The sequence below is a fragment of the Colius striatus genome, chromosome 4 (assembly GCF_028858725.1).
Source record: "Colius striatus isolate bColStr4 chromosome 4, bColStr4.1.hap1, whole genome shotgun sequence".
NCBI classification, from domain to species: domain Eukaryota; kingdom Metazoa; phylum Chordata; class Aves; order Coliiformes; family Coliidae; genus Colius; species Colius striatus.
In genome coordinates this window covers 18,752,963-18,780,083 of record NC_084762.1, presented here as the reverse complement: position 1 = coordinate 18,780,083, position 27,121 = coordinate 18,752,963, and the positions used below count along the sequence as shown (strand labels likewise).

Sequence of the window (27,121 nt, the reverse complement as noted above, 5' to 3'; positions counted from 1 at the left end):
CGTTTAGGCTTCCCGTGTGCGCAGCCGGAGGCTGACAGCCTGGCACGCCGCAGCTGGAGGCAGTGTCAGCAATTCCCCTCTTCCTCCCTCCGCTGGCCGGGATGGAAGTTTTGAAATTAAGAGGAAAAAAAACCCAAACCAAAACCCTGCTGTCACTGGGAGGGGAAAAAAATACCCTCGTCACGTCTGTGGCGTCTGCGAAACCGTCCCGAGAAGGAAGAGGAGGATCCCGCCGCGGACACGACGTGTGTCGGGCGGAGCGGCGTGCGCCGGCTGCGGGGCCAAGGGCGAGGCGGCTGCGGGCAGCCCCGCTCCCCCCGCCGCGGCCGGACGGGCTCTGCCGGGGAAGAAGGGGCCGAGGGCCGCCTTGTGCGGAGCCGGGGGCTCGGCAGAGCAGGCGTCTGGGGTGCCTGCGCCGCTCCTCACTGCGAGCAGCCGTCTGCGAGGCGCCGACGGGCTCTCTCCTCCCCTCCCCTCCCGGGAGGCGGCTCAGCCCCGGCGGGCAGGGCCTGGCCGGGGGGGACGTGCGGCGGGTGGCACCCCCCCTTCTTTCTTCCTCCTCCTCTTTCTCCTCCTCTTCTTAACTTGGCGGCGCGGGGCGGTGCGCTTCGCCCTCCTCCGCCGGTGGTGGGGGATGCGCGGGCGGCGGCGGGATGGCCTCGGCCGTGTTTGAGGGCACCTCGCTGGTGAACATGTACGTGCGGGGCTGCTGGGTGAACGGGATCCGGCGGCTCATCATCAGCCGGCGGGGCGACGAGGAGGAGTTCTACGAGATCCGCACCGAGTGGTCGGACCGCAACATCCTCTACCTGCACCGCAGCTACTCCGACCTCGGCCGCCTCTTCAAGCGGCTCCTCGACTCCTTCCCCGAGGACCGGCCTGAGCTGTCCCGCTCGCCGCTGCTCCAAGGTCTGGGCAGTCTCCGCGGGCACGGCGCTCGCTGCTGGGACGGCGGGCGGGTGGGTGAAGGGGTCCGGTCCCGCCGCCCCGGTGCAGGGAAGGGGGGTGAGGAGCCAGAGCCGCTGCGGGACCGGACGGGGCGGGGGGAGCAGGAAAGCTGCGGAGGCGTTTTGCGGTCGGAAACTCCGCCCGGGCTGGTGATTCGTGTTGTAATTTTTTTGGTAAATATACGGTGGGGGGTGAAGGGCTGCTCTGCAGACCGCGGGGGTAAGGGCTGAGCTTTGTGGGCTCCCACGGGAGGGAGACCCCAGTCCCACCGCGACGGGGAGGGGCTCAGGACTAGGAAAGCAGAGGGATCCGTCTTCGTGCGGCCCCCTGCCCGCTACCTCCCGCCTCCCCGAGGCTTCCCGAGGGAGGTCTGGAGGAGTTGTTGGCAGGAGAAGGGCTGTAGCTGAAAAATCTCTTCATCTTGGTATGTTGTTTGCCACAAGGAAAGGGGAAAAAAAAAAAGAAAGAGAGGCTGCGGTGGTTGCCAGTGGACAGAGTGACTCTGGGAGCTGGCATAATTCCTCACTTAACTTCTGCAAAACAGGAGAATTGCACCAGCGGTTAGAGCTGGGTTTTCTCTCTTCGTTTCTGAAGTGGATTAACGCAGCCCGGGCGACAGTGTCCGTGCTCGGGCCTCTCTGTGCAGCAGTGACACGTACCTGTTAAGCTGCCTTGATGTTTGGGTTTAATTTGAGGGGTTTTTTTTAGATAGAGTCAATGTGGAGCATCTGCTTGTCTGAAAATGGATGCGTGTGCAGGATTTCTCCCTAGCTGTTCGAGTAACCACGTAAATTATTTGATTGAACAGGAACGGGGAGAAGCCGATATTTGGTGGGGATTTTTCTCAGTGAGGGAACGCGGAAATTCTCCCTTGCTGTTGCTTAGCCTCTCACTTTGCTGGTATGACCCCCTCCCCCTTGCCGGGGAAGTCTGACATTCTCGGGGCAGGTTCCTCGCTCTGCATAGCGGTGTAAATCCAGCGGACTGATCTCTGAGTCCTACCTGTGTGAGTGCGGGCTCTGCTCCCTGCTGTGGGGAGGTAGGAGGCTCTGACTCCGCAAGGATGGTTTCTTCTCGCAGGCCCCGAGTGCCCTCTGCAGTCGGCGGGGACGGGCGCAAGGCTGCCGGGGGTTCGGCGGCTCGCCAGCCCCTCGCTGCCTGCTGCGGGCTGGGAGATGCTTGCCGGGGCCGGGTGCAGGCTGCTGATGGCTCCCCGCGTTTGGATGCAGGCATGGGATCGGGGAAGGTCCTGGCAGTCCCTGCAGATCCCTTCTCAGCCACTTCTTCAGCCCTGCTGTGTGCCCAGCACACGTGCCTATAGGGTCTCATCCGGTTAGGTTGCTGACCAGGGATCTAAAATATTGCAAAAATGTATTATCCATTGCGAGTTAAAGTACTCTGAGTGTGATTAGCTATTTGTTTATTTAATGGTAGTGCTAAGTGGCAGTAAATTCTACATAACACGGCCTTTAAGCATATGTGGCATCTGAGCCCCGGGTTCCGAGGATGCTGAGTAGGTCTGGAACGAGCCTGCCTGTGGGCTGCAGGGCACAGCACCTGCTGGGGTCACTGTGGCAAAAATTTGACTTTGAAAAGGATGCCAGTAGTCCTTGTTGTCTTTATGGGGCTCTGAAGGGTAGCAGGGCGGCTAAGCTGGGGTGAGTACACCATCTGGCTGCAGGCAGACTGAGTCGTTGATGGCCCTGGCCTCAGTCTCCTGCCCATCCCTCCCAGCATGCTCCCTCCCCTTCTCCTGGGCATGGAATCCCCCTCATGCCTTCACATTCCTCAGTGCCTCTCTCAGGTGAGCGTGGCTCCTTTCCTGGCTCAACACCTGCCACAGCTTTTGCAAAATATTACACTGTTTTTGCATGTCTCTGAGGCATCGTTCGTGCAGCTGGAGCTGGATGGGATTATAATTCCTGGCACTGGCTTTACTTGGCAGTCCCAGGTAACACATGCAGTTATTGCATGAACTAAAGACTAAACATCTTCAGCCTAAGACACACAATTCCTGCCTGAGAGCAGCAACCTTCACTTACCCTTAGCTCGGGTACCGACTTCAGCAGAATTGGGAATGAGCAAAGCATCAGTCCAGGGTTTGAAAAATCGAAACCCAATATAAGCATATTGTGATCTGCTCAGCTTAGTGTGGGGGTGGGGGTTAACTTTGCCACAGAGATGGAATAAAAATCAGGGTGAGTTTCTAAGCAATCACAGCACACTTCACAATTTCAGCGATACTCTGTTTAAAATTACTGCTGCTGCTCCTCTAAAGACAATTACTTTGTAGAGTGTGCTTCTCTGCATAGAGAACACTTGATCATACCAGCATTTTAAAGTGTCTGGCTACAGCCCTTTGTGTAACTTTGCAAAGTTGCAACATGGAAATATCATTTAACTAAGCAACAGTGATGCAAAGCTTTGGATGTAGGTAGAGATTGTGTGGGGCACGTCTGGTCTTCAGAAAAGTCATGGTATAAGCGCGCTTCCTTAATGTCCTGTTTCAAATTAGATATCATGCTGCTCAATATACTTAACCCAACAAAAACACCTGACAAAAGCACACTCTTGTGCCTGTTAGCATTCAGTCACATTGGCTGTGTGTATTTTCATATACATATGTATATGAGTCTCTATGTGTGTGTGTGTGTGTGTGTTTTCTTAGGCTTTCTGAAAGAAGGTGAACATTAGCTGTGCCTTTTATCTGGAGGAAGCAGTAGAATGTTGCAAACCAAATTTGCATGGCATTGCAGGACTCCAGAGTCCTTACAGATTTGCCTAAGGAGCATTAAAAGGACTAGCATTATCCTACAGCTCAGTCAAGCTGCAGTATCTCACCTTTAAGGGCTATGGTTGAGAAGTGAAAGCGTAAGCTATTTGATGTTATTAACTTTTTTAAAGAAGATTTTTATTTTTCCAAACCATCAGCAATATTAGAAAGAATTGGTTATTACCATTATTGCTGGTTTCAGCAAACAGCTCATACTGAACAGGACTGTGCTCCTTTTCATGTTCAGCAACAGCAAATGACTCTCTCCCTTCTCCACCTCCCTGTCCCCTTGGACTGACTTCCTCAGTGCTCTCCTCCACATTTCAGAGATTTGCAGAGTGCTTTGAGATGACAGGGGGTATAGTTTTCTGCATTGTTTGTTCATCATACCCTTTCTTTGATATGAGAAAAGGAGAGGTTGGGGTGAGGGGGGCGATTATGGCATTTGCACAATCTGATCTTTTATTACTAATAACAACAAAGTGTACTCTGCATCTTGAGTGTACTATGATGCCAAAGGCCAAGGACGTTCATCAACACAAGGCATCTTACTAGCAAGGTGGTAAACAGGGTTAGATGTCTGCATACCTACAGGGTGACTAAATATGATTCACTGTGATGTTACCAGTAACTTGTTAGTATTTTATTTGTATCTGAAATGTGCCCATCCCTTGCTCTAGGCAAAGGCACAAAGCAGGATCATAGAAAAAAGACAAGCCAGTTCACTCTTAGCAGAACTAGAACTACTCAACTATCTGTTTGTATATGCAAAATAAGCAACTTTTTTATTTAAATCAGTCTTGGTGAGAAAGGCAGCCCTATGGACTTCAAAGCTGACTTAAAGTTGATGATTTACAAGTAGTTGCAACAGACCCAACTGGAAGTGAAATATAAACCCGGAATAGCACTCCTTAGTTTCTTTCCTACTGTTTTCTCTAAATATTACTTCTAAGGGGTTCTTGGTTAAGGCTTATTCTAGAACCTGATCCAACCTCAATGCAGTCAGATGCCTCTGACTTCAGTGTAGGCAGGATCAGCCCCCAAGGTGCTGGACCAGGAAGCCAGAGAAGTACATCTGCAGCCTCTCAGAGTTGGGATTTGTTTTGCCCTTGGAGTGGCAGGGTGGTTTCTGGCAGTCCTAGTCCTCCTCTGGCACCGATTTGTTGCCTGTCATCCAAACAGAGGCTCAGATGCTCTTCCAGTGTTGCTGTTCGTATGACACCTACATTCAGTGCCTGGTCCTGCTCTGATACTCTGAGTTGTCAAGGCAGAAACTCCCTTCAATCTTATAGACTTTTATTTTTTTTACTAGATGAGTCATCTCTTCTCCAAGTACTCATTTTCCTTCCCCTTCCTTCTTTCCATCCCTGACTCATTCAGCTCTGTCATGGCCTCTTTTTCCCCTTGTTCTCCTTTCTGTTATTTTCCCCCTGCTTCGCCAAGTTGCTTTCCCTCAACCACTTTCTGTTTCCTTTCTTTGCCTCCAGGTTTCCTTCACCAGCATGCTTCTCTCTGTGGTTTTCAGTTCCTTTCTGCCTTGCTGGCACTCAGCCTCTGTCCATCCACAGAAGTTGTGCAGTAGTGGTGTAGATTTTCTATAGAAGTGATGCTTCTATAGTAGTGTAGAGTTAATCACTTCACCTGCAGGAGACCCTGAGCAGTCCTTCCCAGAAAACTAAGGCTGAGCAATAGCTGTGAGGCTTGTGCCTGCTTTCCAGTGTGGTTGCCTCATGCAAAAAGCAGATGATGGGCTGTTCTCTGTGTCCGAGTGGCTGTGCACCAGGAAGCACGTGGGAAGCTCCTCCAGGGCTGCCATTGCAAGGCCTTGCACAAAGCAAAAGGTGATTCCTGAAAAACTGGCCCGGGAACATTATGTTGCAAGTGTCAGGTCCTTAACTCGAGAGTTTCTATATACTGCATTATAATGTTGTTGTTGTTTACAAGACCATCTGGGAGTGTGATTTATGAGAAGAGGGAGCTCTACAGGAGCAGCATAGTGGTTTCCACAGACACAGACAGCAGCTGTTTCGGTGCTGTCACAATACAGATAAATACACTGCGTCTATTGTGCTCTTTTCATTATGGACATTGTCAACAGTTCATTAGTGGAGCTTGCTCAGTGCTTCTGTCTGGCAGACAAAGGATGCAGCTCTTGGTTATCAGGCTATGGCAGGACTGTAGAACCAAAATTAAGTTTGGGGCTTCTGGGTTTGTTTTTTATTAGCTGAATTCCATGGTTTATCAGTAATGATGGGGATAAATTAAGCTGTTAGTTTTGTTGTAAAGCTAGGCACAAGTTGCCTTTTTGTGTATGGTGGCAAGATGTCTGGGAGGATTTTGGTGGAGAGGAATGGAAATGAGCTTGTTTTTTCATGACAGTTTTCACCTAATAAGAAATCAGCACTAAAAATAGTTGTAGGAGCTTGCATTTGTCATCATCTTTGACTGCTTTGTTCACTTTTATCTCATACTTCTTTGACATCTTTCTTTGGGGCTCATAAGGCATCAAGGCAGGGAGCTCTGTGGGAAAAAAAAGACCGTCTGTGGAGTTCTGACACCAGGAAGTGCCATCTCCCCTCCAGGGATCCTGGGAGATCCTGTAGCCAATAAGACGTGTGGAAATCCCATCAGCTGGAGAGTCTGGGCTTTTCAGCTTTTAACTTGCCTCCTTGCTTTGCAGGGTTATTAGTGTGCCACTGTCCTCACATAGTCACAGCCACAGCCTCTGCTCTGCAGGGGGGTTCAGTTGGACAGTTGTTGGCTTAGGACTTTGCTGTGCCCGTGTTTTTACATTTACTGCACATGAACTGCAAACGAAGAAAGGGCCTTGTGTTAGAGCTGGGTGTGTGCAGTGTGGGCCAGGTTTTGAAAGCTTTCTGTCCTTCTGCATCTAACAGATTCCTCTCAGTATCTTCAATATACTCATTGCTACCCAGGGGGACTTCTAAAAATACGGAGTGATTTACTTTGTGTACTCACACCTCTTAAAAAAACTCCAAACTTGTCCCTATTTTGTCTCTTAACATCAAGTTTAAGAAGGACAGCACAACATGTAACCAATTTTAAAACACTGCCTCCCTGCACTCTTCAACTCCATTGTGTCCTTTTAGCTGCTTTGAGTAATGCTACCGACACAGACCTTGTCAGTGACATTGCATAGATAGTAAATCCTGTGTAAAGACTTTAGAGATTGCAGTGACTCTTGTCATATGAGATGGATGAATTTCCCCATGAGGGGAAGGGGCAAATGTGTCTGCCCCAAGAGAAGGGTGTTATAGAATTAGGCAAGAGGCACCAAAGAGGAGTTGCCAGACTAAGTCGGGCCAATGCTGTAGCTAGTTCTAGAATCTTGTCCCTAGTGATGAGAACCAGATGCTACAGAAGACAGCATAAATAACTGGCAAGGAACAGAACAGTGACAATCCTGGCCTCTAGTAATTTAAGACCTGATATTCCTGATTGCCTGTAATTACCAGGCCTTCTCTGGATCTTATCAAATCTTTGGACTTAAGGAATTCCTGTGGTGGTATTTCTGCAGAGTTAGTGAAGAAAAGTTGTATGAAGCAAGCTTTCCCATCCACTGTTTTTTATTTACTTCCTGCCTTTACATACCACTGAGTATTCCACTGAGCTTCTAATAACCTCTTATCCTATTCTCCTTTGTCAGAGAAGAGGCAGCTGTAAGTGGGAGCTGTTTTGGCCTCTTCAGAGTCCAATCTGAGGTGGCTAATGCTATAGTTCCCAGGCAGCAAGGCTAAAGGAACATGTGTCTGTGTGGAGGAGGGATACTACCAGGGCAGCGGCTGGGAGAAGAAAGACATCATGGCCATAAAGCAGGGAAAGATGCCAGCTAAAGTGGTGTTGAGAAGAGCCTAGTTCAGGAGGGGGAGGATATGGAAGAAGTGCAAATGAGCAAAATAGCAGAAAACACTGGTCTGATTTAACATCTTTCAGCCCTGATCCATGTCCCAGCTGAGTGGCTTCAGTTCTTGCATGAGTCTGTCGAATATCTGTCCATGGGCGTATTCAGAAGTCAGCTTGGTCCACACACACACACATTTGCAACAAAGTACACCTTGGCTTCTGTTCTTTCTCAGCCTCCTAGATATATTGGTTTGGAGAAAGTGGGAGATCTCTTGAACATTTTTAGTTCCTCTCCTGACCACAAGCTTGTAGTATAGTCCTTCAGGTTAGACAAATAGGATTTGCCCACAGTTTGAGATCACATATACATAGCAACTTGTAGAAAAACAGACGTCTATGTGTCATCATTAAGAGACAGCATATGAGACATACTTGACCTAGGCAGGAACTCAGCCTTCCTTAGAAGGCTCTAGAGAACTGTTGAGACACATCTTCATGGCCACAGACTGTCAGGGCCGCATGATGAGTTCATTATGAGCCATGGAGCACACAGAATCATAGAATCTCAAGGGCTGGAAGAGACCTCGAAAATCATCTAGTCCAACCCCCCTGCCAGAGCAGGACCACCTAGAGTAGGTCATACGGGAACTCATCCAGGTGGGTTTTGAATGTCTCCAGAGAAGGAGACTCCACAGCCCATCTGGGCAGCCTGTTCCAGTGCTCCCTCACCTGAACAGTGAAGGAATTCTTCCTTGTGTTTCTTTGGAATTTGTTGTGTTCCAGCTTGTACCCATTGCCCCTTTTACCCATCACTGAGAAGTGCGGGGCTATATCCTTTATGTATTTGTAAACATGAATAAGGTCACCCCTCAGTCTCCTCCAAGCTGAAGAGCCCCATCTCCCTCAGACTTTCATCATAGGGGAGATGTGCCAATCCCTTCATCATTTTGGTGGCCCTGCACTGAACTCTCTGCAACAGCTCCCTGTACTTCTTGAACTGAGGGGCCAATTAGGGGCCAATAACTGGTTACACGCTGCAGTTCCTTTGGCAGAAGCATGCAGTGTTACCTGCTGTCAAAACGTCCTTAGATGCAGGTTTGGGGGCTCACAGGGCAGTAATAGGACGGGCCTACCAAGGTTTGTGTGCTAACATCAGGAATTGGCTCCTTCATTCTCCTCTGCTGAGCTCATTTTCTGCTCATTGTGCAGCTCTGGGCCCCTCTCCCAGGCCGTCAGCCAGCATGTCAGGTACACAGCTGCTGGCCTGTGCTCACAGCCTCCTGCAGCTGCGCTGGCACCAGGCTCCCTGAGCAGAAACATTGCTGCAGGCATCTGGTGTTGTTTGGGCCATGTTTTTCCAGAGACATGTTGCTATGCCTAAAGTTGCTACAGCCACATGGTCTCAAACCATGGGCAAATTCTTTTCACCCACTCATAAACACTGTGTGGGGCTATTGGTGTGGAAAGGGGCAGGGAAGATACGGAAGGGACTGAATGAGGTCTCTGACAATGGGGATTGTGCACACAGCAGAAGCCTGATGAAAGCAAATATCCCAAGGACAGACGAGTGCAACCCTGGGTCAGTTGGTGTGCCTGGATCATCCCTGGTGTCACCCAGCGTGTGGGCTCCCTTGTGAGCAGAGTGAAGAAATCTTAAATGTGTTATTTGGCAACAGGGTTTGTGGTAAAAAAAAGGAGCCAGTGGGGCTCCAGTTTACCTCAAGTCCTATAAACATAGGTGTTTATAGCATTTAAATCAATTGAAATTATAGTTATTTGTCCAAACACAGTACGGGTAACAAAACAGAAAGCAAAGTTTTCCTGGGAGGAGTTTGTGTGTGTTTTCCATTAGCAGTCACACAGGGGCCAGGGCAGAGGAAAAGGCATGAGAACAGCCTTTCACCATGACCTCACTAAGAGATTTCTCAGCTCTGTTGTGTGACTCAAAAAGTGGAAGAAAGCACAACTGGTTCCAGGCGACTGATTGCTTTACTGAGACCTTTATTTGATAGCAAACTATCTGAATAAGGGTTCTCAGAGTCTGAAAGCCTCAGATGGAATGATAGGCACGTATTTATCGTCCGTGGGCAGAGATACAGCAGCCTCAGGACATGTTGTAGCTGCATATGTGGCCAGTGGATCCCGTGGACTCCATATGCATCCAGTCTGTGTTGCATTTGTGTCGGGGTTAATGAATGTTGGTCATGCTGGGCTCTGTCTGCAGAGGCAGTTGAAGTGCCTGTGTCTGCTCAGGTGTTTCCAGCTTCTAGAGATCATATACCAGTCCCTGGCTCTTTTTTTGTTTCTTCTTAATGCCTTGTCAAAGCTTCTGAAAAGGAGAAAGAAGAGGCAAGGGAGAAACCCCTGCAAAGCGAAGCAAACAGATGGAAAGCATGGATACAGTCCTGTGCTCTTTCCTTTCATGAGTCTTGATTCCTGATCAAACTCTGTATAGTGTCTGAGTGAGAAAAGAGCTTGAATGGGGCATCCAGCCTGCAGCCTCTTGCTTCTTCTTGCTTGGGGTGTCCTGAGGCAAAGCCTTTGATGAGAGTGGTTTGAGGTATTCCCCGCTGCTCACCTAATTGTGCTGGCAAAGCAGAGGCAGCCCTGTGTTGTGGTGTGAAAGAGGAAATGAGTTGCAGGGGAGGAGGAGAGCACCTCAAACCAGTGTTGCCACCGGAGACTTCAGCTTGCAAAACCACAATGTTCCCCATGCACCTACATGCTGTGATTGATGACAGCAGCCAGTTAGTGCTGAAAGGAGGGGCTGGGGCCTCTGCTACTCCTGGCTGTTTGGGCAGGCAGCGCCTTGCTCCGGGTAGCATGGCTGTGAGCAATCCCTCTGGTCATGGGATCATAGGCTACAGCTAACCGAAAACCACAGGGGCATCTGTTAACTCTTAAAACCAGGGACTTGTAGAATTAAAATAAATGAAAGCCTTACAGACTTTGTGGCTATTGCAGAAGAAATTACAGGATTCAGTATACATATATATATGTACCAGTCAAATGGTTTCTCTGTATTTTGACTGTAGAATCACAGAATCACAAAGGAATGCTTTAGCCCAACCAAACCAAATTCCCTGTTCAGGGAATTCATGTAAGGTCAGCACCCCAAAGCTATGCATCTGTAATCATTAAGCATGCCTATAGGAAGCTGTCCAGGCTGATGCATCGCTCTCCTTCCTACGCTGTCTGCCTTTTGCTTTTGATATTACTAAAAGCTTCAGTGAGAGACCTTTTTTTTATCATGTCAGATGTTACAGTCATCTGTGCCAGTTTCCAAGTTAGAGTGTGGGTTTGCATGACTGGTGCTTTTCCAAGAGCTGGAAGGAGGAATATACTAGGACTGGAAATTCCTGGTGAAACTGTAAAACCTCCCACTGAGTGATCTGTGACAGTGCAACAGGCTGGCGGCCTTGTCTGACTTCTCTTGCTGGAGTATGAAAAGGCTGTGTGGAGATGCAGATGCTTCCCCTGGTTACTGATGAGAGACAATCCTAACTGCTTGGCTGTTTTTCCTCACAGGATAGATGCTCAGTGTTGCTAGTGAGGGATGTTTTGGGGGCAGGTTTTTGTTTTTTTCTCCTGGTCTGAATATCTTCATCTGTTTAAAAGTATCCCTCTTCCTGATAAAATACTAACTTCAACAGTAAGTGCTGCTTTGGGAAAGGGTTTGAGGTCAACAGTGGATATGAGAGAAAGAGGTTGAATGCTGAATCCCGGCTGGGTCAGTGGTGAGGTGTTTGCCTGCAAGGTGGAAGCTGCAGTTGGGCAGTCTCTGCTCTGAGTGTGTCAGTATTTATGCAGATTGGAGCAAGCCCAGCAGGAGAAGTAGAGGCACTGGGATGGCTAGCTCTGTCTGCTCTGATGTGTGCCACGGCAGGGTGACAGTGTGTTTCTAACGTTATAGGTGGGTGCCTGAGCTGTGGGACTGTTGGCACTTCTCTTTTATTTGGGAAGATGAAAACACTTTTTTTTGAAAGATTTGAGCTTTATTCAGTGGTGGAATGGGAACATATTTGTGGAGAGAAGAAGCAGATCCACCCAGGCCTGCTCACACCCAGTACTTAGGAAGATGAAGGGTGCTGGCCTGCAATTCAAGCCTGTCACATCAAGCACGACCCAGCTAATAGATGGTTTGTGGACCCAAGCAGAGGAGTTAGTTTGTGTTTACAGCCTTTCAGAGGATTTCCATGCAGAGCCACCCAACTGTAATGTACACCTGTCAATGCAGGGGACACGGCTGCCTGCCTTACCATAGATAGAATCACAGAATGGTAGGGGTTGGAAGGCACATCCAGTCCAACCCCCTGCTATAGCAAGTTTGCACAGATCAAATCACACAGGAACATGTCCAGGTGGATTTTGAAAGCCTCCAGAGAAGGAGATTCCACACCCTCCCTGGGCAGCCTGTGCCAGGGCTCCCTCACTTGAACAGGAAAGTTTTTCCTTGTGTTTAAGTGGAACTTTTTGTGTTGCCCCACCCTCTTGATGTCCACCCTTTAGGTACTTACAAATGTTGATAATGTTCCTCCTTAGCTCCTCCAGGCTAAACAGCCCCAGTTCCCGCAGCCTTTCCTCATAAGGAAGATGCTGCAGTCCCCTGATCGTCTTGATGGCCCTGCGCTGGACTCTCTCCAGAAGTTCTCTGCCCCTCTTGAGCTGGGGAGCCCAGAACTGGACACAGGACTCCAGATGAGGCCTCACCAGGGCAGAGTAGAGAGGGAGCAGAACCTCCCTCTAGCTGCTGGCCACACTCTTCTTGATGCATCCCAGGATGCCATTGGCCTTCTTGGCCACAAGGGCACATTGGTGGCTCATGTTCAGTTTGTTATCAACTAGCACTCCTAGGTCTCTCTCTGCAGAGCTGCTCTCCAGCAGCTCAATCCCCAGCCTGTACTGGTGCATGGGGTTGTTCCTTCTGAGGTGCAGGACACAGCACTTGCCCTTAGATGCCTGCTAGTATGCTGTGCTATCAGAAGAGGAAGTGAGCTATACCAGGGTGAAGTGGTAGCAACGCTGACAAAAACTGACAAAATGAGGGACAGTTGGAGGAATAGAAAGGCTTATGCAACCAGGCTACTTTTGTGGGACAACCATCAAATAAACCTGTTACTCCAGAGACAGTCTCTGTTTTACTTAGAGCTGTAACTGGAGAAGAGCTGACAGCTTCAAAATCACACTTTTGTCTTGAAAGTTTGTATGGGATCATATCTCTTCAGTAGCAAACAAAGACTGCTGTAGACCAAAACTGTGTGGGAATGTTGTCCCCAAACTGTGTATACCTGATGGCTCTTTCTGTACATTTGTCTTTTGAGCAGGGAGACAGAGATATACTTAGTTTAGCACAATTTTAGTATTTTGAAGTGGTTTCTCACAGGCTGCTTTGCAGATGTTTAGTTTTGATGGTTTTGATTTATTTGGTCTTTCTCTGCTCCAGCTTTTTGAGGGGGGTTGTTTTGTTTTTACCAGTGGAGCCTGTTAAATGTAATAATCCCTTAGGTATTTCACTTTCACAGGTGTATCCTGCTCCTTGGAACAACTACACAAATGCAGGTGAAAAACACTGATCAGATTAGAACAAGTAGATTGCAAAGATCAGAAATAAAAGGGCTGCTCAAGAGGTGCAATACTTGGAGATTTTCTCCTCCTCTTATTCCCTGTGTGTGGCTATAACCTGTGCTGTATTTCTCTGAGTCTGTTAGAGGAGGTGTAAAGTACAAATGCCCTGCAGGTTATGTGTCCAAAATGCAGCATTACAGCTGAAGATCCCCACACTGAGCAGTTCAAAATTAGAAGCATTGTAATGCATCGCTCTGGACTTTGGGCAGCAACATTTCCATTTTAATCCCTTCTGCAACATTGTGATAATTCAATGATTATTAAAAAGAAAGAAAAATCAGAAAAAGTTGGTTTGCACTTGAAGAACATGATACTGAGAAATCTTCCTTGGGCCACGAACTGGGGCTTACAATCAGAGAAATAGGAGACTGCCCTCAAAGCCTTTTGTTTAGCTTGTGTTTAGTTTTGTCCTCTTATCTGTGGATTGTGGGTTCTTTGTTATCTTGGGTTTCCTTTTGCTTTTTATTGACCAGGGGAAAAAAAGAAGGATGAATCATGGTTCTTGGAAGCAGAAAACAGGCTGTTTGATTATCACTGCTGGGAATGCTGTGTAGTGAAACTGGCTGAGGGAGTAGGTGGTTCTACGTCTGCTTGTCTTGCAGCTCCTAAATATGATCATAAACAGCTGAATTTGTGTCAGGCTTGCAACTCTGCTTGTAACTACGCCCACCTGAGTTTAGGGTACGTGCTTTATCATGAGTGTGGGTTAAAAGACGTTTCTGGGAGGCATGGTATCTGAGGTTGTTCCACGTGTTGGAAGTGGCTGCTTCTGACTGCTGAAGTGTGTGTACACATCAAGGTGGGCTTTTTGTATGTGCTCATGACCCATTTACTTTCTTTCCAGGGCTCATCACAATAAAAGAAGCCCATGATATAGAAGCCAGACTTAATGAAGTGGAAAAGCTTCTGAAGACAGTTATAAACATGCCCTGGAAGGTAAGCCAAGTTCCACCTTTAGCCTAGCTTGACTCCTCCTTCACGGTGACATGCACTCTCATGCAGATTAGAAAGTGATGGGCTTTGCCAAACTCTAAAAGAAGCAGCAATTTCTTGAATGCCTTGGAGAAGTGCCAAGTGCCAGAACTGTGTAATGATGTCTCCAAGCTGTTGATTGTAGTAAGTTTTGCTGTTATACTATGAAGGGGTGGAAAGGGAGAAGAGGGACAAAACAAACTACTGGTAAAAAATAAATGTCTGTTTCTTTTTCTTCTTTTTAAGTATTCAAGATCTGAAGTTGTCCTCACGTTCTTTGAGAGATCTCCTTTGGACCAAGTTCTAAAAAATGACAATGTCCATAAAATTCAGCCAAACTTTCAAAGTCCAGTTAAAATATCAGGTAAGAGTTTTTAGCTTCCTACAGTTGGTACAAGGATTACAGAGTGTAAATTACTTTATTTGCCATTCCCTTTATGCTTTCTCCATCATCAGTTCTCCATAGTTTGTTTTGTAATATGGAACAGTTAGCTTTGGCATACTGTGCAACGTGCATTCAGGCAATAAAGTGGAAGGTGAAACTGAAGGCCAAGAAGTGGATGTGAGGAAAATGCAGTCTTCACCATCATCACATATCGTGGTGTTGTTAGCCACTTAGGAAAGAGATTTTGAAGCTATTGATACAGTTCTGTGAAAAAGTAAAAGCTCAATGCCAAGAGGTGAGCAAAACCAGCAGTGGGAATATTAGGTACTATTATTAAAGGAAAGGAGCACAAGCCCCTTTTGAATACAGTGTGTCCAATTCTGGTCTCTCCATCTCAGAAAGGTTGTAATAGGATTTAAAAGCATACAAGGGAAAGGATTCAGTTATTGAACAGTTTCTCTTAAGAATAAGGTTAAATACAGGAGGACACCTTGAAATGATGGAATGGTGATGTCACAGAAGTCTACAAAGCTGAGAATAGAAGGAGGTCAATTACCCTGTTCTTGTTTCATGAGAAGCACTATAGGTTATCCAATAACATTGACACACAAGGGGCTTTAAACAAACAAGATGATACTGCTTTGTTTCCATATGGGGCACAGTTAAGGAATGGAACTCATTGTCACAGGATGTGGTGGAACTGAAAGCATAAACAACTTCAAAAAGGAATTAGACAAGCAAGTGGAGGAAAAGTACATTGAGACCTGTCACTAGTGGAGACATAGGAAGTTTCTAAACCACAGATTGCTGGTGGGTAAAATGGGAAGCAGTATTACCCTACCCTTGACTATTGTTTCAGCCTTTCCCTCTTCATCTGCTACTGCCAGTTGTGAAAAGGTTGGTGAATTTTTGGTGTGTCTGGTTTTGTATTTTTATACCAAAATGTTTTGCTTGAGCCTAATGGCAACTGCTGGTTTTGTGTCACTAGATGAGTTTATTTCAGAGAAGGAGCAAAAATGAAACAATACATAGTCCCCCAAGGTGTATAAAGTGTTTAGCATGAAACTGGTATCAATTCTCTTAGGTACTAACAGTGTATTGGTTAATGGCCAGTCAGCCTCTCAGCATGCTAAAGGTGTAAACAGTGTGTCTAAGGATTGATCTGATACACAGGGTTGGCTTTTTGTAATTGATCCTCAACTCTGTTTCTAAGTGAGCTAGTCCTCTCTTTAAAGAAATACTCTTCTAATTAAATAGTAAGTGGTTTGTGAGCACAGCACAGGGATTGTAAAGAGCAGCCCCTAGGCCTGTACAGCAAATGGGGTGACAAAGGTCTGGCTTCCTGGGAGAAGCCAACATGTGTCTCATGCCCCATCTGTGGCAAGGGAGGTTTTGATGATGCCTTCAGTCAATGTGGAAAGTGCAGGTAAAATTCCCCATGTGCATGTTCCCGACATTCATCACCTTCCAAAGGCCAAGTATGGTTACTCGTTTTGCTCTTCAACACCATGACGTGTTCTCATTGATCCTGAGAGTATATTCCCTGGTTTTGTCTAAAATACATTGCAGGACCAGAGCTGCAAAGTGAGTCCTAGAACCTGCCCTTTATCAAAGGAAGGATGCCCAAACTATATGCTGTAAAAATGTTTCAAAGGGTGACTGCTGTCAGTAACACCTTGTTCTTTCTGCAAACAGGAAAATATCAAGCATAAATGTATTTGGAATTGCCCTGCTTGGAAACTGCAGCACTGCTCTGTCTTGGGGTTTTCTGCAGTTTGCAAGGGTTTCATACCATTTTTGTGAGGGTGTGTACCTGCTTAGGGAACACATACTCTGTGTGTATGTATGTCACACAGTGGGTACAATAGGGAGAAGATAGTCAAGGTGAATCTAGATTCATCATCCTCAAGGGCTGATGGACAGAGGCTAGGAGCAAAGGGAGCCCACCTGCCAGCCTGCTTGGAGAGGAGCTGTGGAAACCAAGTTGGCTGAATTGTAACATGTTTTGAATTAGTTCTAAGTTAATTTTGGTGTACATAAGTCATACCTAATTAATTGGAGGAAGATTTTCCCTACATATGCTGCTAAGCCAAAGAATCTTGTGGTAATTAGCTTTATCGTTTAAGTGATTGCTGCAAAAGATTTATGAACGTAGGTGGAAATTTGATGGTAATTGGTATTTGCCTTGTCTAAACCTTGCACACGGGAAATGGTTTCAGTGTCTGGCAGCATTGTCAGTAGATGGCAGTAAATGTTAACATCTGAAGCAGTTCACACAACAATGAATGCCTTAACTCTTAGGTCATGTTAAGGACAGTAGGAAAACGCTGTGGCATTTGTGTTAGTCATAGCACAGCATTCTATGTTGCTTGCAGGCTTAGAAAAGCAGGTAAAATATTTGTTACTCTTTGAAAAAAACAAGCTGCCCCCACATGGTTCTGTTCAGAGTGGCAAGTGATGAAGAAGACAGCAAGAGCCACCCTCTAAGGTGAAAGCTGAATTAGAATTTAAATTTATGGTGTAAATCTTATTCTGCAGTATAGTGTTGGCTTAAAATGAGTCATGAGAGAAGCGTGTTTCTGCTGGGATTTAGTGTTTTATCAAGGGGGGACCTCATTACTACTTACAAGTATTTGAAAGGTGTACGAAAGGTGTACGATGGGGTGACACGTTTTTTGTCTGTAGTGCCCAGCAACAGGACAAGGGGTAATGGACAAAAGCTAGAACACAAAAAGTTCCACTTACAAAAAAGAAGTTTTTCCTTAAGTTTAAGGGTAAAGGAGCCCTGGCACAGGCTGCCCAGGGACGATGTGGAGTCTCCTTCTCTTGAGGTTTTCAAAACCCACCTGGACATGTTCCTGTGTGACCTGATCTGGGTGAAGCTGCTTTAGCAGGGGGTTTGGACTGAATGATCTCAAGAGATCCCTTCCAACCCTGGCCATTCTGTGCTTCTACGAAATGCATTCTGCTAACATGAGTCACAGTAAAATTCAAAGTCAAAGCTGGCTTTCTTAAGAAAAATATGGAAGTGAGTTCTTGCTTTACCTACATGTAGGAACATGTAAATGCATCCTTTAAAAAATTACCTCCCTTCTTTCTGCTGTGTTGTCTCCTGCTCGTTATTGAAATGTATGTGTAACTGAAATTTGTTTGTTTGAGGATTCCCTGTGTGTATGTTTTGTGTCTACCTTATTTTCTGCCATTGGCTGTCTTTCTTTAGTTTGTGCAAGGCTGTAACACAAGGTCCTCTTACTTTGAGACAGGTCATCAGTCATCCCACATAAATCAGCTCTGATTTATGAGATGTATGTCCTTTTTGTGGTGGCCTTAGCTTCATCTAAGATTGTGTGACGGAAAGAAATCCTTGCACATTGCCTAGTTTGCCTTTCCATGTAGCACTGCCAAGGATTAACTTCTCATTCACCTCTGTAAGAAATACTATTCCTTAATAATAAATTCACCCCATATTAGTAAGTCAGTGAAACTGGGTGTAAATTTTAGCTCTTCTGCATTGGAAGCTTCTTACATAGTGAGAAACAAGCAGACTTGAAGGCAGCGTAGAAGATGATATTGCTTTACCTGAGTTAAAGGTGGTGGTTGATTGAACTTGGAAGGTTACTTATTTCAATTTTCCAGTGTTTTTGATTTTTGTTTAACTGGCTTAAGCCTGGGACTGTCTAGGAAAACTGCAGTTATGTTTTGGTAGTCGTGGGCTGCAATATATGGATGGGCTTCCGTTCTGTTAAGGGTGATGGAAATCTTGCCAGTGGCAATAACAGGTCTGAGGCTGAGCCTTGTTCTGTGTTGTGGACCGATGATATGAATAAAATTGCTTAAGCACTGGCAGTTTGCAAGTGCAAGAAGCTATGAAACCAACTCTTCATTTTTGCTTTCAGGTATAGATTTTCCACGTCATACATACATCTCAGTTCATAGCCATTCCATCACATATACTATGAAGTGGTTTTCCAGCTGTTTAAAAATGTTCATCTTGTTTGTTTCTTCTCCTGACAGAAATCATGCGATCAAATGGATTTTGTTTGGCCAACACTGAAACAATAGTCATTGACCACAGTATACCCAATGGAAAAGAGAAGCACCTGGATGTAGATCCAGCAGAACACTTGTAAGTGGCATTTGTACATGAGCAAAATGCTATCAGCTTTGGATAAATTGTAGCTTTCCCACTCCTTTTAGCAAAATGTTATCCTATGTCTAGGGACAAGACTTAGACAGTGGTCATTCTGACTGCTTAAAGTTTACTGGGCCTGATTGCTAATGCTTTACAGCTCTTTCTATTAAAATGAGTAAAATGCCTGTTGGTGAGAATGATTGACCCCAAGAAGCTCAGTCCTCTGTGTATGGGGCTAAAAAGCTGTGGTTGCCATAGAGGTACTGTCAGGTGAGAACAGAGAAGTTTTTCCTTTCTCTGGTGAATGTGGTGAAAGCTGCTTTGAGCCCAAGTTTGGAAATGCAAACATCCTTACGAATAGAATATCCTGCTAGGAAGGGTATGCTTTGTTTGGGAAGCAAAACATCTTCAGAGGAGGGAACACACCCCTGAACATAATGGAAGGAAGCTCAGCAGCTGCTCAGGCGCTGCGACATGCTGGGACTTGGTGAAGCATGTGGATTTCATTAAAGGGGAGGGAAAAATTAGCGTAATCTTATTTGTAAATTCTGCCTCCTAATGCAGGTAGGTATTCTGGGGTCAGAGACCTGTAACCAGGAGAGGGCTTTGATGTAGGTCGTAAGTCAGTGACCATTGACAGATGGGTATTGATGGAAATCTGCTCCTACAGATTTTTGTCATGGCAGGTGATTGATATTTCAGTGAGCATCAGGTATTGCAGGTATTGAAGCATTTAAATATTTTTCACTGAGGAACATTGACCTACTTTTTCATTAGTGCAGTCAAAATGATGGAAACGGAATAGTAAAGGCCTTATTTATGGAGGCTTTTTCTTTGAATGCACTGCTCTGTCTTGTGGTCCTTGCCAATCTGTGGAAAGGTTTAGAGCTTGACAAGATTTTGTCGGGGGTGGTGTGTTCATCTGGCTCTAGTGTAAGCTCTTGAAGTCTTTCTGCTCACTTAATTCTTAGTGGTTTGCATCTTGACCTTGTTAATATCATTTAAGCTTGTGAATTGGTTATTAATGAGGCTGAAACGATGCACTGGGGGCAATTCTGAGGCCAGTATCTGGAAATTAAAGTTGTCATTGTTCACAGTGGATCACTCTTTAGTACTGAGAGTGACAAATAATAGAAGTAAGTTTACAACAAAAGCCTTTTCCTGCCTTATTTTGATTATTTTTTTCAAATTGATTTAAAAAAAAATAAAATCTAGTGTTGATTTAAAAAAATGTTCTGCAGCCCAAGCAAAACTCACTGATCTGGGATCAGAAACTGCCATCATCTAGCTGTCATCTCATTAAGTCAGAGCCCATTAAGGCCAGGAAATACTAATATGATAAAACTGTATAGTAGGTCCAATTTCCCAGAAACTGTGGTGGAAGAAATAAATGTGGGATAACAACCTGGCTTTGTGCATTTGTATTTTAACTTTCCTGAAGGAAGTTAAATCAAGACTCGAGAATTTAATAGATTATGTCTGTTTTACATGGTGCCCTAAGCTTGCTCATCCTGTAGCTGTATTTTGTAGCTGACAAGTAATAGCTAGGAGATAATGGCACTTGTGTAGCACAGCTGGTTTGTAAAAATTCAACTTTTTTTAACAGCAGAAGTTTTCTATACTGTTATTTTTAATGTAGATTAGTAGCCTAGAAAGGAAGCTTCAAATTCTTTTCAAATCCTATGCAATTACTTTTTGGTCTCTGTAAAACTAGATTTGCAGGATTTCTGTTCTGAAATTAGAGTTGCTTCCTTGTGGACATGTATATCCTCAGATGGGAACTTTTTGCTTTCAGCAGCATTAAACTCCATACAGCTTCTGGATTTGGTTGCTGATGTACTTGAACCAGATATTTTGCAAAGTAAACCTGTATTTTTTGGAGAGAAGCACTTGGAACATACGGAGGTGGCGTTCATTCCCCAAAGTCCTGCTGCGCTGGGTAGCTGTTGTAGCCTGCAGCACTACCTACCCAGTGAACCATAGTTTGAAAAGTCTCATTGCAAAAGAAACTATAGCATTTTTTTCAAGTTGCAGTTGCTTACTCTGTTGTTCTGAAGTAGTATGTGTGGTTCTGGGAGTACTCTGCAGTCCTTTGAAAGGAAAGGTGGTAAATAAATGCATTCAAACTTATGCTTTGGTTTTGTTAGAAAGAGGCATTCTCTTGCCAAGACTACTTGCACTTCTGTCTTTTAGGCCAGCAGCAGAGGAACATGCTGCATTTTTGGCAAATTCATTCCAGTACTAGATATGCATTTTCAGGATGCTGCTACCATTGTCACAAACATCTTGTGGTCCATGGGCGAGACTTTCCTAGGTGATGACATGAAAGCAGCACAGAAATGGTGGAATTAGGTACAGAAGTTTTCCAGGAGAACAAAATCTTACTTTTGACAGGAAAATAAAATGCTTCCCTTGTGCTTTTGAATCTTAGATGGGAGGAGATCTGTTCAGGTACTGCTTGTACATAAGTTGATGAGAGGAGCTGGGCTGTTGTCACACACCATGTTTACACTGGAGTTACTACTGTGAATGAGAAGCATCACAGAATTGTAGAATCATTTGGGTTGGAAAAGGTTATTAAGATAACAGAATTCAACCTAACCTCAAGTAAACTTAGCACTGCCAAGTCCACCACTAAACCACTTCTCTAAGCATCTTTTAAATACCTCTAGGGATAATGACTTAACCACTTTCCAGGGCAGCCTGTGCCAATGTTTGACAACGCTTCTGGTGAAAAGTTTTTTCCTAATATCCAACCTAAACTGACTCATCTTCAGCCAACTGTCAGCCAACAGCCCCAGGTACTTTTCTGATATGCAGCTTTCCAGCCACACATCTCCCAGCCTTTATTGTTCCATGGCATTTTTGTGGCCCAAGTGCAAGACCCAGCACTTGGCCTTGTTGAACCTTATACAATTGGCCTTGGCTCATCACTCCAGTTTGTCCAGGTCCCTCTGAAGAGCCTTCCAGCCCTCAAGCAGATACACATTCCCTCCCAACTTGATGTCATCTGCAAACTTGCTGAAGGTGCACTTGATCCCCTCACCCAGGTCAGTGATAAAGGTGTTAAACAGAACAGACCCCAGCACGGAGCCCTGGGGAGCACCAGTGGTGACCAGCCACCAACTGGATTTAACTCCATTCACCACCATTCCCTGGGCCCAGATGTCCAGACAGATTTTTACCTAGTGAAGAGTACACCTGTGCAAGCCATTACGTTCTAATGAGCCTTGTTTCCCTCTTCTTCCTGATAAATGTGAGCAACAACTCTAATGGATTAACAGAGAAGTAGGCCCTTGTGAAGGATGATGCTGTCTGTCAAGGTGCTTTGAGGGAGAGAATAGCAAGGGCAGCAGTTTGGGCATTTAGGAGTCTGTATGTCCATAGTAGTTTGCAGAGTTTATTTTATTACTAAACTATTACTTTATTGTTAAAGATGCATTGTTAACAGCACAAAAGCATTTTGGCTGTTGAGTGTCCTATACAGCAGCAAGGTGTAGTAAACAGCCCTGGTTTGTTAGATTTGGTTTCATATGAGCACTCTAGAGCAGCACTATGCCCATGCTTCCTTTTTCACAGCAAGGCAAGCTTTGTACCTCCCATGTTGTTTGTAGTACCCTATCCGTGAGGCAAAATCTATTGGGCCTTCCAGTTGTAATAATCTAGTTGGATATAATTGCCAAAAAGAGGAGAGCAGAATCTGAATAGCCTTCTTGACTTCTGCTTTCTTCATTCTGTCTGCCTCACTGGTATTTCATAATCTGTTGTTTCTGGATCACTGGCAGTCTGAAAGACAGCATAACGTAATCTGTGAAGTGTTTGCAGGATACCAAGTCAACTCCCTTCTGCACATGTTCCCACACATGCAGGCAAGCAAACAGCCTGGAGGGAGTAGAGGAATGAGGGTAATAAACATTCAAAGTTCAGTCACATTTCTGTTTTGCTGTAAGCAAAGATCATAGCAACAGCACTCATGGATGCTCAAAAAAAACTTTGGGCTCCTCATACAAAGAGGTGAAAAGGACCAGGTAGGAGTGTGGAAAAGACAGAGCCATGTCCATCCATTGCAGCATGTATAGACCATGCTATCCAATAACACGTGATGCTTCTAAATAGAGTTTTAGGGAGACATGGGAGTGGAAGATTTTTCTGTTTGTTTACTCTGCCACTCTTTTTCGTATCCTCTGAAATACCTGACTCTTAGGGCTCATTATGATGAGGTTAGAGGGATGTCTGAAGTTGCCTAACTTAAGGAGTCTAACTAGTTCACGTGTAGGTGAAAAGCAGTTTTAAAGCAAATTCTTTTAAAGGTACATCCATTTATCTGCTATTCAGAGAGCTGAAGTGTGCCAACCTATAAAGGTGTTAGAGATGTGCCCTGTAGTCAGAGCCAGGTTAGGATATCTTTTCCCATGTTGTGCAGTTTTTCAATTTCTCTTTAATGTTTCTCACGTTCTACCAGAATGGATGCAAGTTCTTTTCAAATATTAAGAAGTGAGAGAAAAAGAAATATCAAACCAAGTGAAACTAGATTTGGAAATCTTTTTATATTCAGATATTCTCTGCTTGACAAAACCTAAATCTCGTGCCACGGGGAGGACAGTGAGGCTATAGAGGAAGGACACTGCAGTCATTGTTTCCTATTTGTGTTAAACATTTGGCCTTGTATAAATGCCAAACCCAGAGAAGGTACCTGTGAAGTGAAAAGGTAAGGGTCCAAGTTCAGATGGGGCAGTTTCCTTTCCACTTTTGTGTGGGAACTGAGGCATTTTGCATTGCTGGCACGTGCTGTGAGAACAAAATGGAAGGATGTGGACTGCAGCTGCATGATTCACTCCTCCAGAGCTCACTTACTACTTCCTTCCTTCCTCACTAGTAGCTTTGGAAGTCAGGGGTAACAAGATGGATTGCTTGCATGCACCTTGGTTTTCATTGGCCTATGGTTTATTCATATACACGACAGTGTGGGGAGAAAGAAGTGCACATGGGATCTGCTCTGCCTACTTTCTGTAAAGATCTTCCCATACCACGGTGAAAGCTCTTATACACTGATAAAAGTCTCATTGTGGAGGTATCCAGACTTGCCTGGCAAGAAAGGCTGTGTCCCAGGAAATCACTTGTTAATAGGTGAGGAGCCCTGGGGCCTGAAAACAAATAAATAATGGTTTTGATCTGGATCATCTGTAAGGCAAAGAATGTGATAACCAGTTGTGATGAAAGATGAAGTTGAGGTATGATGACAAGTGCTCTGAAGAGTCAGTGTCACGCTAGAGAGGAGTCAGAACAGTCCATTTTTCTCTCCTAGTATGCTGTGCAGCTGTGTTTTAGCATAGTTTTAAAAGGGAATAGCCATCCCATTTCACTGAAAACAAAATCTTCAGTCTATTCATTTCCATAGGTTGTGAAGAAACAGGCTTTCTGTTTATGTAAGGTCATGGGGAGCAATGCTTTCCATTTACTTCTCAACTCTCTCTAGGAAGTGTTAAGTCTTGGTTGATGAAAATGACAGTACCTGCCATTGCTGATGCCTGCATTAGGTTATGGTGGCAGAATGATACGTAGGCTGATGTCAGAGAAACTATAACTGTATGATTCACAGTCCATCTGCATGAACCTTCCTTGACAGCTTCAAGTATGAATTTGAATTTCAGGGTGCCAAGAGAAGAAGTGAGATATTGAAACTTTGGGAAAAGGAATTAGGATTCTAGATCTTTGTCTTGCAAACTGAGCTTCACAAAGCTGAAAGGGCAAACCTGTATTAGAAATACTTTTACTCCAACACTGCTCTGGTGTGAAGCAAGTCCACATTATTAGATTTACTCAGCACTTTAACTTGCAGTACCAGCAGAGACATTCTTGCCTGCAGCCCCTTTGTCCAAATAGTCCCCTCACATATGCCTCTTCTCAAAATTTCCAGGGATCAGTCTTCAGATATCCTAGCCTTGTCCTTCAGTGCTTTTTTACTAATTCCTTTGATTTTAGTTTTCTAAATGAATGACATAATGCCTTCTGATGTTTGGGGTTCTTTTCTTTCTCCTTAGGTTTGAAAGTGTTAGTGACTTTACCTCAGAGCTGGAAGACAGTGATGATCCGACAGCTTATGTCACTAATTTGACATACTACCACCTGGTCCCGTTTGAGACTGATATTTTGGACTGAGGCTGCTCAGTGATGCAGTCAGCCAGCATCTAGCCGACCTCTTCGTCCAAAGGCTCTGCTATCTCCAGCGTTGCATCTCTGTGAGTAAGGCTGTGTGGGCAAGACTTAAGAGCAGAGGAGTTGCAGCAAGTATACCACAAAGCTGATCTGGTAGCCTGGCCCTCTCTTGTGTGTGATGGAGACACCTTGTAAGGAGGTAACCACTTCACCGCTCACCACAAACTCGTTTTCCATGAACGTGAGGCAGCAGAGGCCTGTGTGGGGCTCAAGGAGATCTCTACGGTGTCTGTGGGAATTGCCACTCCGAGACAGCCGTCGGAAACTTGCGCCAGAGTACACTGTCACCCACACTCCTGGCTTGCAGTGCAAGTTGAGGCTTCCTCATTTAGGATACCGCCAGAAAGTTCCCCCAGCTGTGCTTTTTGTGCTGTGTAAGCAAGCAGGGTGAGCAAACCAGCTGAATTGTCAGTTCCCTCTGCGGTTGCTTAATGGAGGTCTCGCAGGTCACTTTTTGCTCAGCTACCAGATGACTGGTGCCTTACACGAGATGTCAGAAATACCACAGAGTGCCTCCAGGAAACAGAAACACATGAGCTGACCGCTTTACTTCTTTTAATCATAGGTTTTTAGAGAATCACTGTAGAGGCGACCACTCTTTCCTGGAATAGTGAAGCAGAGAGCAGCTGGCATTGCAATGGACTGTGCATGATGTTTGGGTTACCTGTATGATTTCAGAGATCTGGAAAGCTGTTGGGAAAGCTGAGCTGCCCTGCTAAGAAGGGTCAAGTCTAGGTTTTAAATGTTATTTCCATGTGGACAGCAAATGTGAATGGTGCTTACAGTTGTTTACATCAAAGAGATAATTCCCTATGCAGAATTTGTCCCAGAGGATGGGGAGAAAGACAATGAGGTTTATGTCATGTTTGGGCTGAAAAAAAAAGGATAAGCTACAGTGTATGGTAGGAAAAACACTCCCTCTGCTGCCAGTCCAGCTCCAGGAGGCTGTCTAGCTTTCCATGACCTGTTTGTGGGATTGAGTGCAGGCCTCGTTGCCGTGAAATGCCATGGATTTCAGGGGAAGTAGGAGAGTGGGAGCAAGAGCAGGATTGGACCCTGCAGTCTCTCAACTGCTGAGTAGTGCACCATCGAAATCTCCTCATGGTGTCTCTGTTGCAGAGCACTCTGAAATCCCATCTCTCACTGCGGGTGCTCAACACTTGCCAACGTGACCTTTCATTGAGCTTTTTGCAATCTGTTTGCAAACATGAATTTGAAGGGATTGAAATGGGAATGAATGCATTTTGGACTTGTTTCTTGGCCAAGGGGCTTGCTTGGTCCTGAAGAAGTTGATACATCTCCCTTCTTGCAGACTTTGCATTTCTACCTATAGAATAACAGTGGAATGGAATTTGCTAATGTAAATAATAAATTATTGAGAATCCTAATTCTTTTACACAGTATGTTTTTAAAATATATTTTAATGAAATAAAATATAACTCACCTTCAGTACGCTTCTGCAGCTTAAAACAATGGCTTCCTTTTTTCTTTTCTTTCTGTTTTTTTTCAATTTACTTGAGGGTGCTTTCGCAAATCCTCTTTCTTTTCCTAGTAGTTTTGGAAACATGCTGAGTTTTGGCAGTTCTTTCTGTGCTCCATGCATGTAGGTATGGTCTATACTCATGTGAAAGCTCTCTACCTAACTATGACCTTGTTATCTTGTGTCCAGGTTTGTGTGTCTTAATGCCACTAAGGTTGGTGGAGCTTTCTGCATTTTTAAAACCGTAAGTGAAATCTAATCTGCCAGTTACTCTTTTTGAAGTTAAAGCAGATTGTTTTATGTCACATTTCTGGAATAAAAGGGATATGTTCTCACCCATACAAAGGTTTCCTGAGCAACCTCTTGCATTAGAATTTTGAAGTTTTTTCATTTGTTTGTTTGTTACACTACCATTAGCTTTGACTCTTCTGTCAATGCTTTTGGTTAGCCACCATGGGGTAGAAACAGAATCTAGTAAACATGTGCATTGGGCTGGTAATTGGAATACTTGATTTCAGTTCTTGACTCTGCTGTCAGCCTGCCACATTGATTTGGGTAATTGTACTCCACCTCCCTAGCCCTGTTTTGGTTTTGGTTTTATTTTTTGTTGAGTATCAGTTTTGAAAAGCATTGCAAAGTATCATTGGCTTTGGATGCTATATGCAATGCAGTGTCCTCTGATCCATCTGAATTTTCCTATGTTTTTTTTAAACACACAAGTACTTA

General features: G+C 45.0%; 1 protein-coding gene across 1 annotated transcript; it reads left to right on the top strand.

Annotated features, from left to right (window-relative positions):
• The first annotated feature begins 247 nt into the window (after positions 1-247).
• On the top strand, positions 248-26,364 carry PXDC1 (PX domain containing 1). Its single transcript, XM_061995983.1, has 5 exons — positions 248-909; positions 14,055-14,146; positions 14,429-14,546; positions 18,582-18,693; positions 24,741-26,364. The coding sequence occupies exons 1-5, from the start codon at positions 654-656 to the stop codon at positions 24,856-24,858; spliced, it is 696 nt and encodes a 231-aa protein (XP_061851967.1). The 5' UTR covers positions 248-653; the 3' UTR covers positions 24,859-26,364.
• The last annotated feature ends 757 nt before the right edge of the window (positions 26,365-27,121 follow it).

What these genes read in the sequence shown, in the direction of transcription:
- PXDC1 (XM_061995983.1), top strand. Translation starts at nt 654, where the DNA reads ATGGCCTCGGCCGTGTTTGAGGGCACCTCGCTGGTGAACATGTACGTG. An exon ending in TTATAAACATGCCCTGGAAG is followed by an intron (nt 14,147 to 14,428) that starts GTAAGCCAAGTT and finishes CTTCTTTTTAAG; the next exon opens with TATTCAAGATCTGAAGTTGT. An exon ending in GTAGATCCAGCAGAACACTT is followed by an intron (nt 18,694 to 24,740) that starts GTAAGTGGCATT and finishes CTTTCTCCTTAG; the next exon opens with GTTTGAAAGTGTTAGTGACT.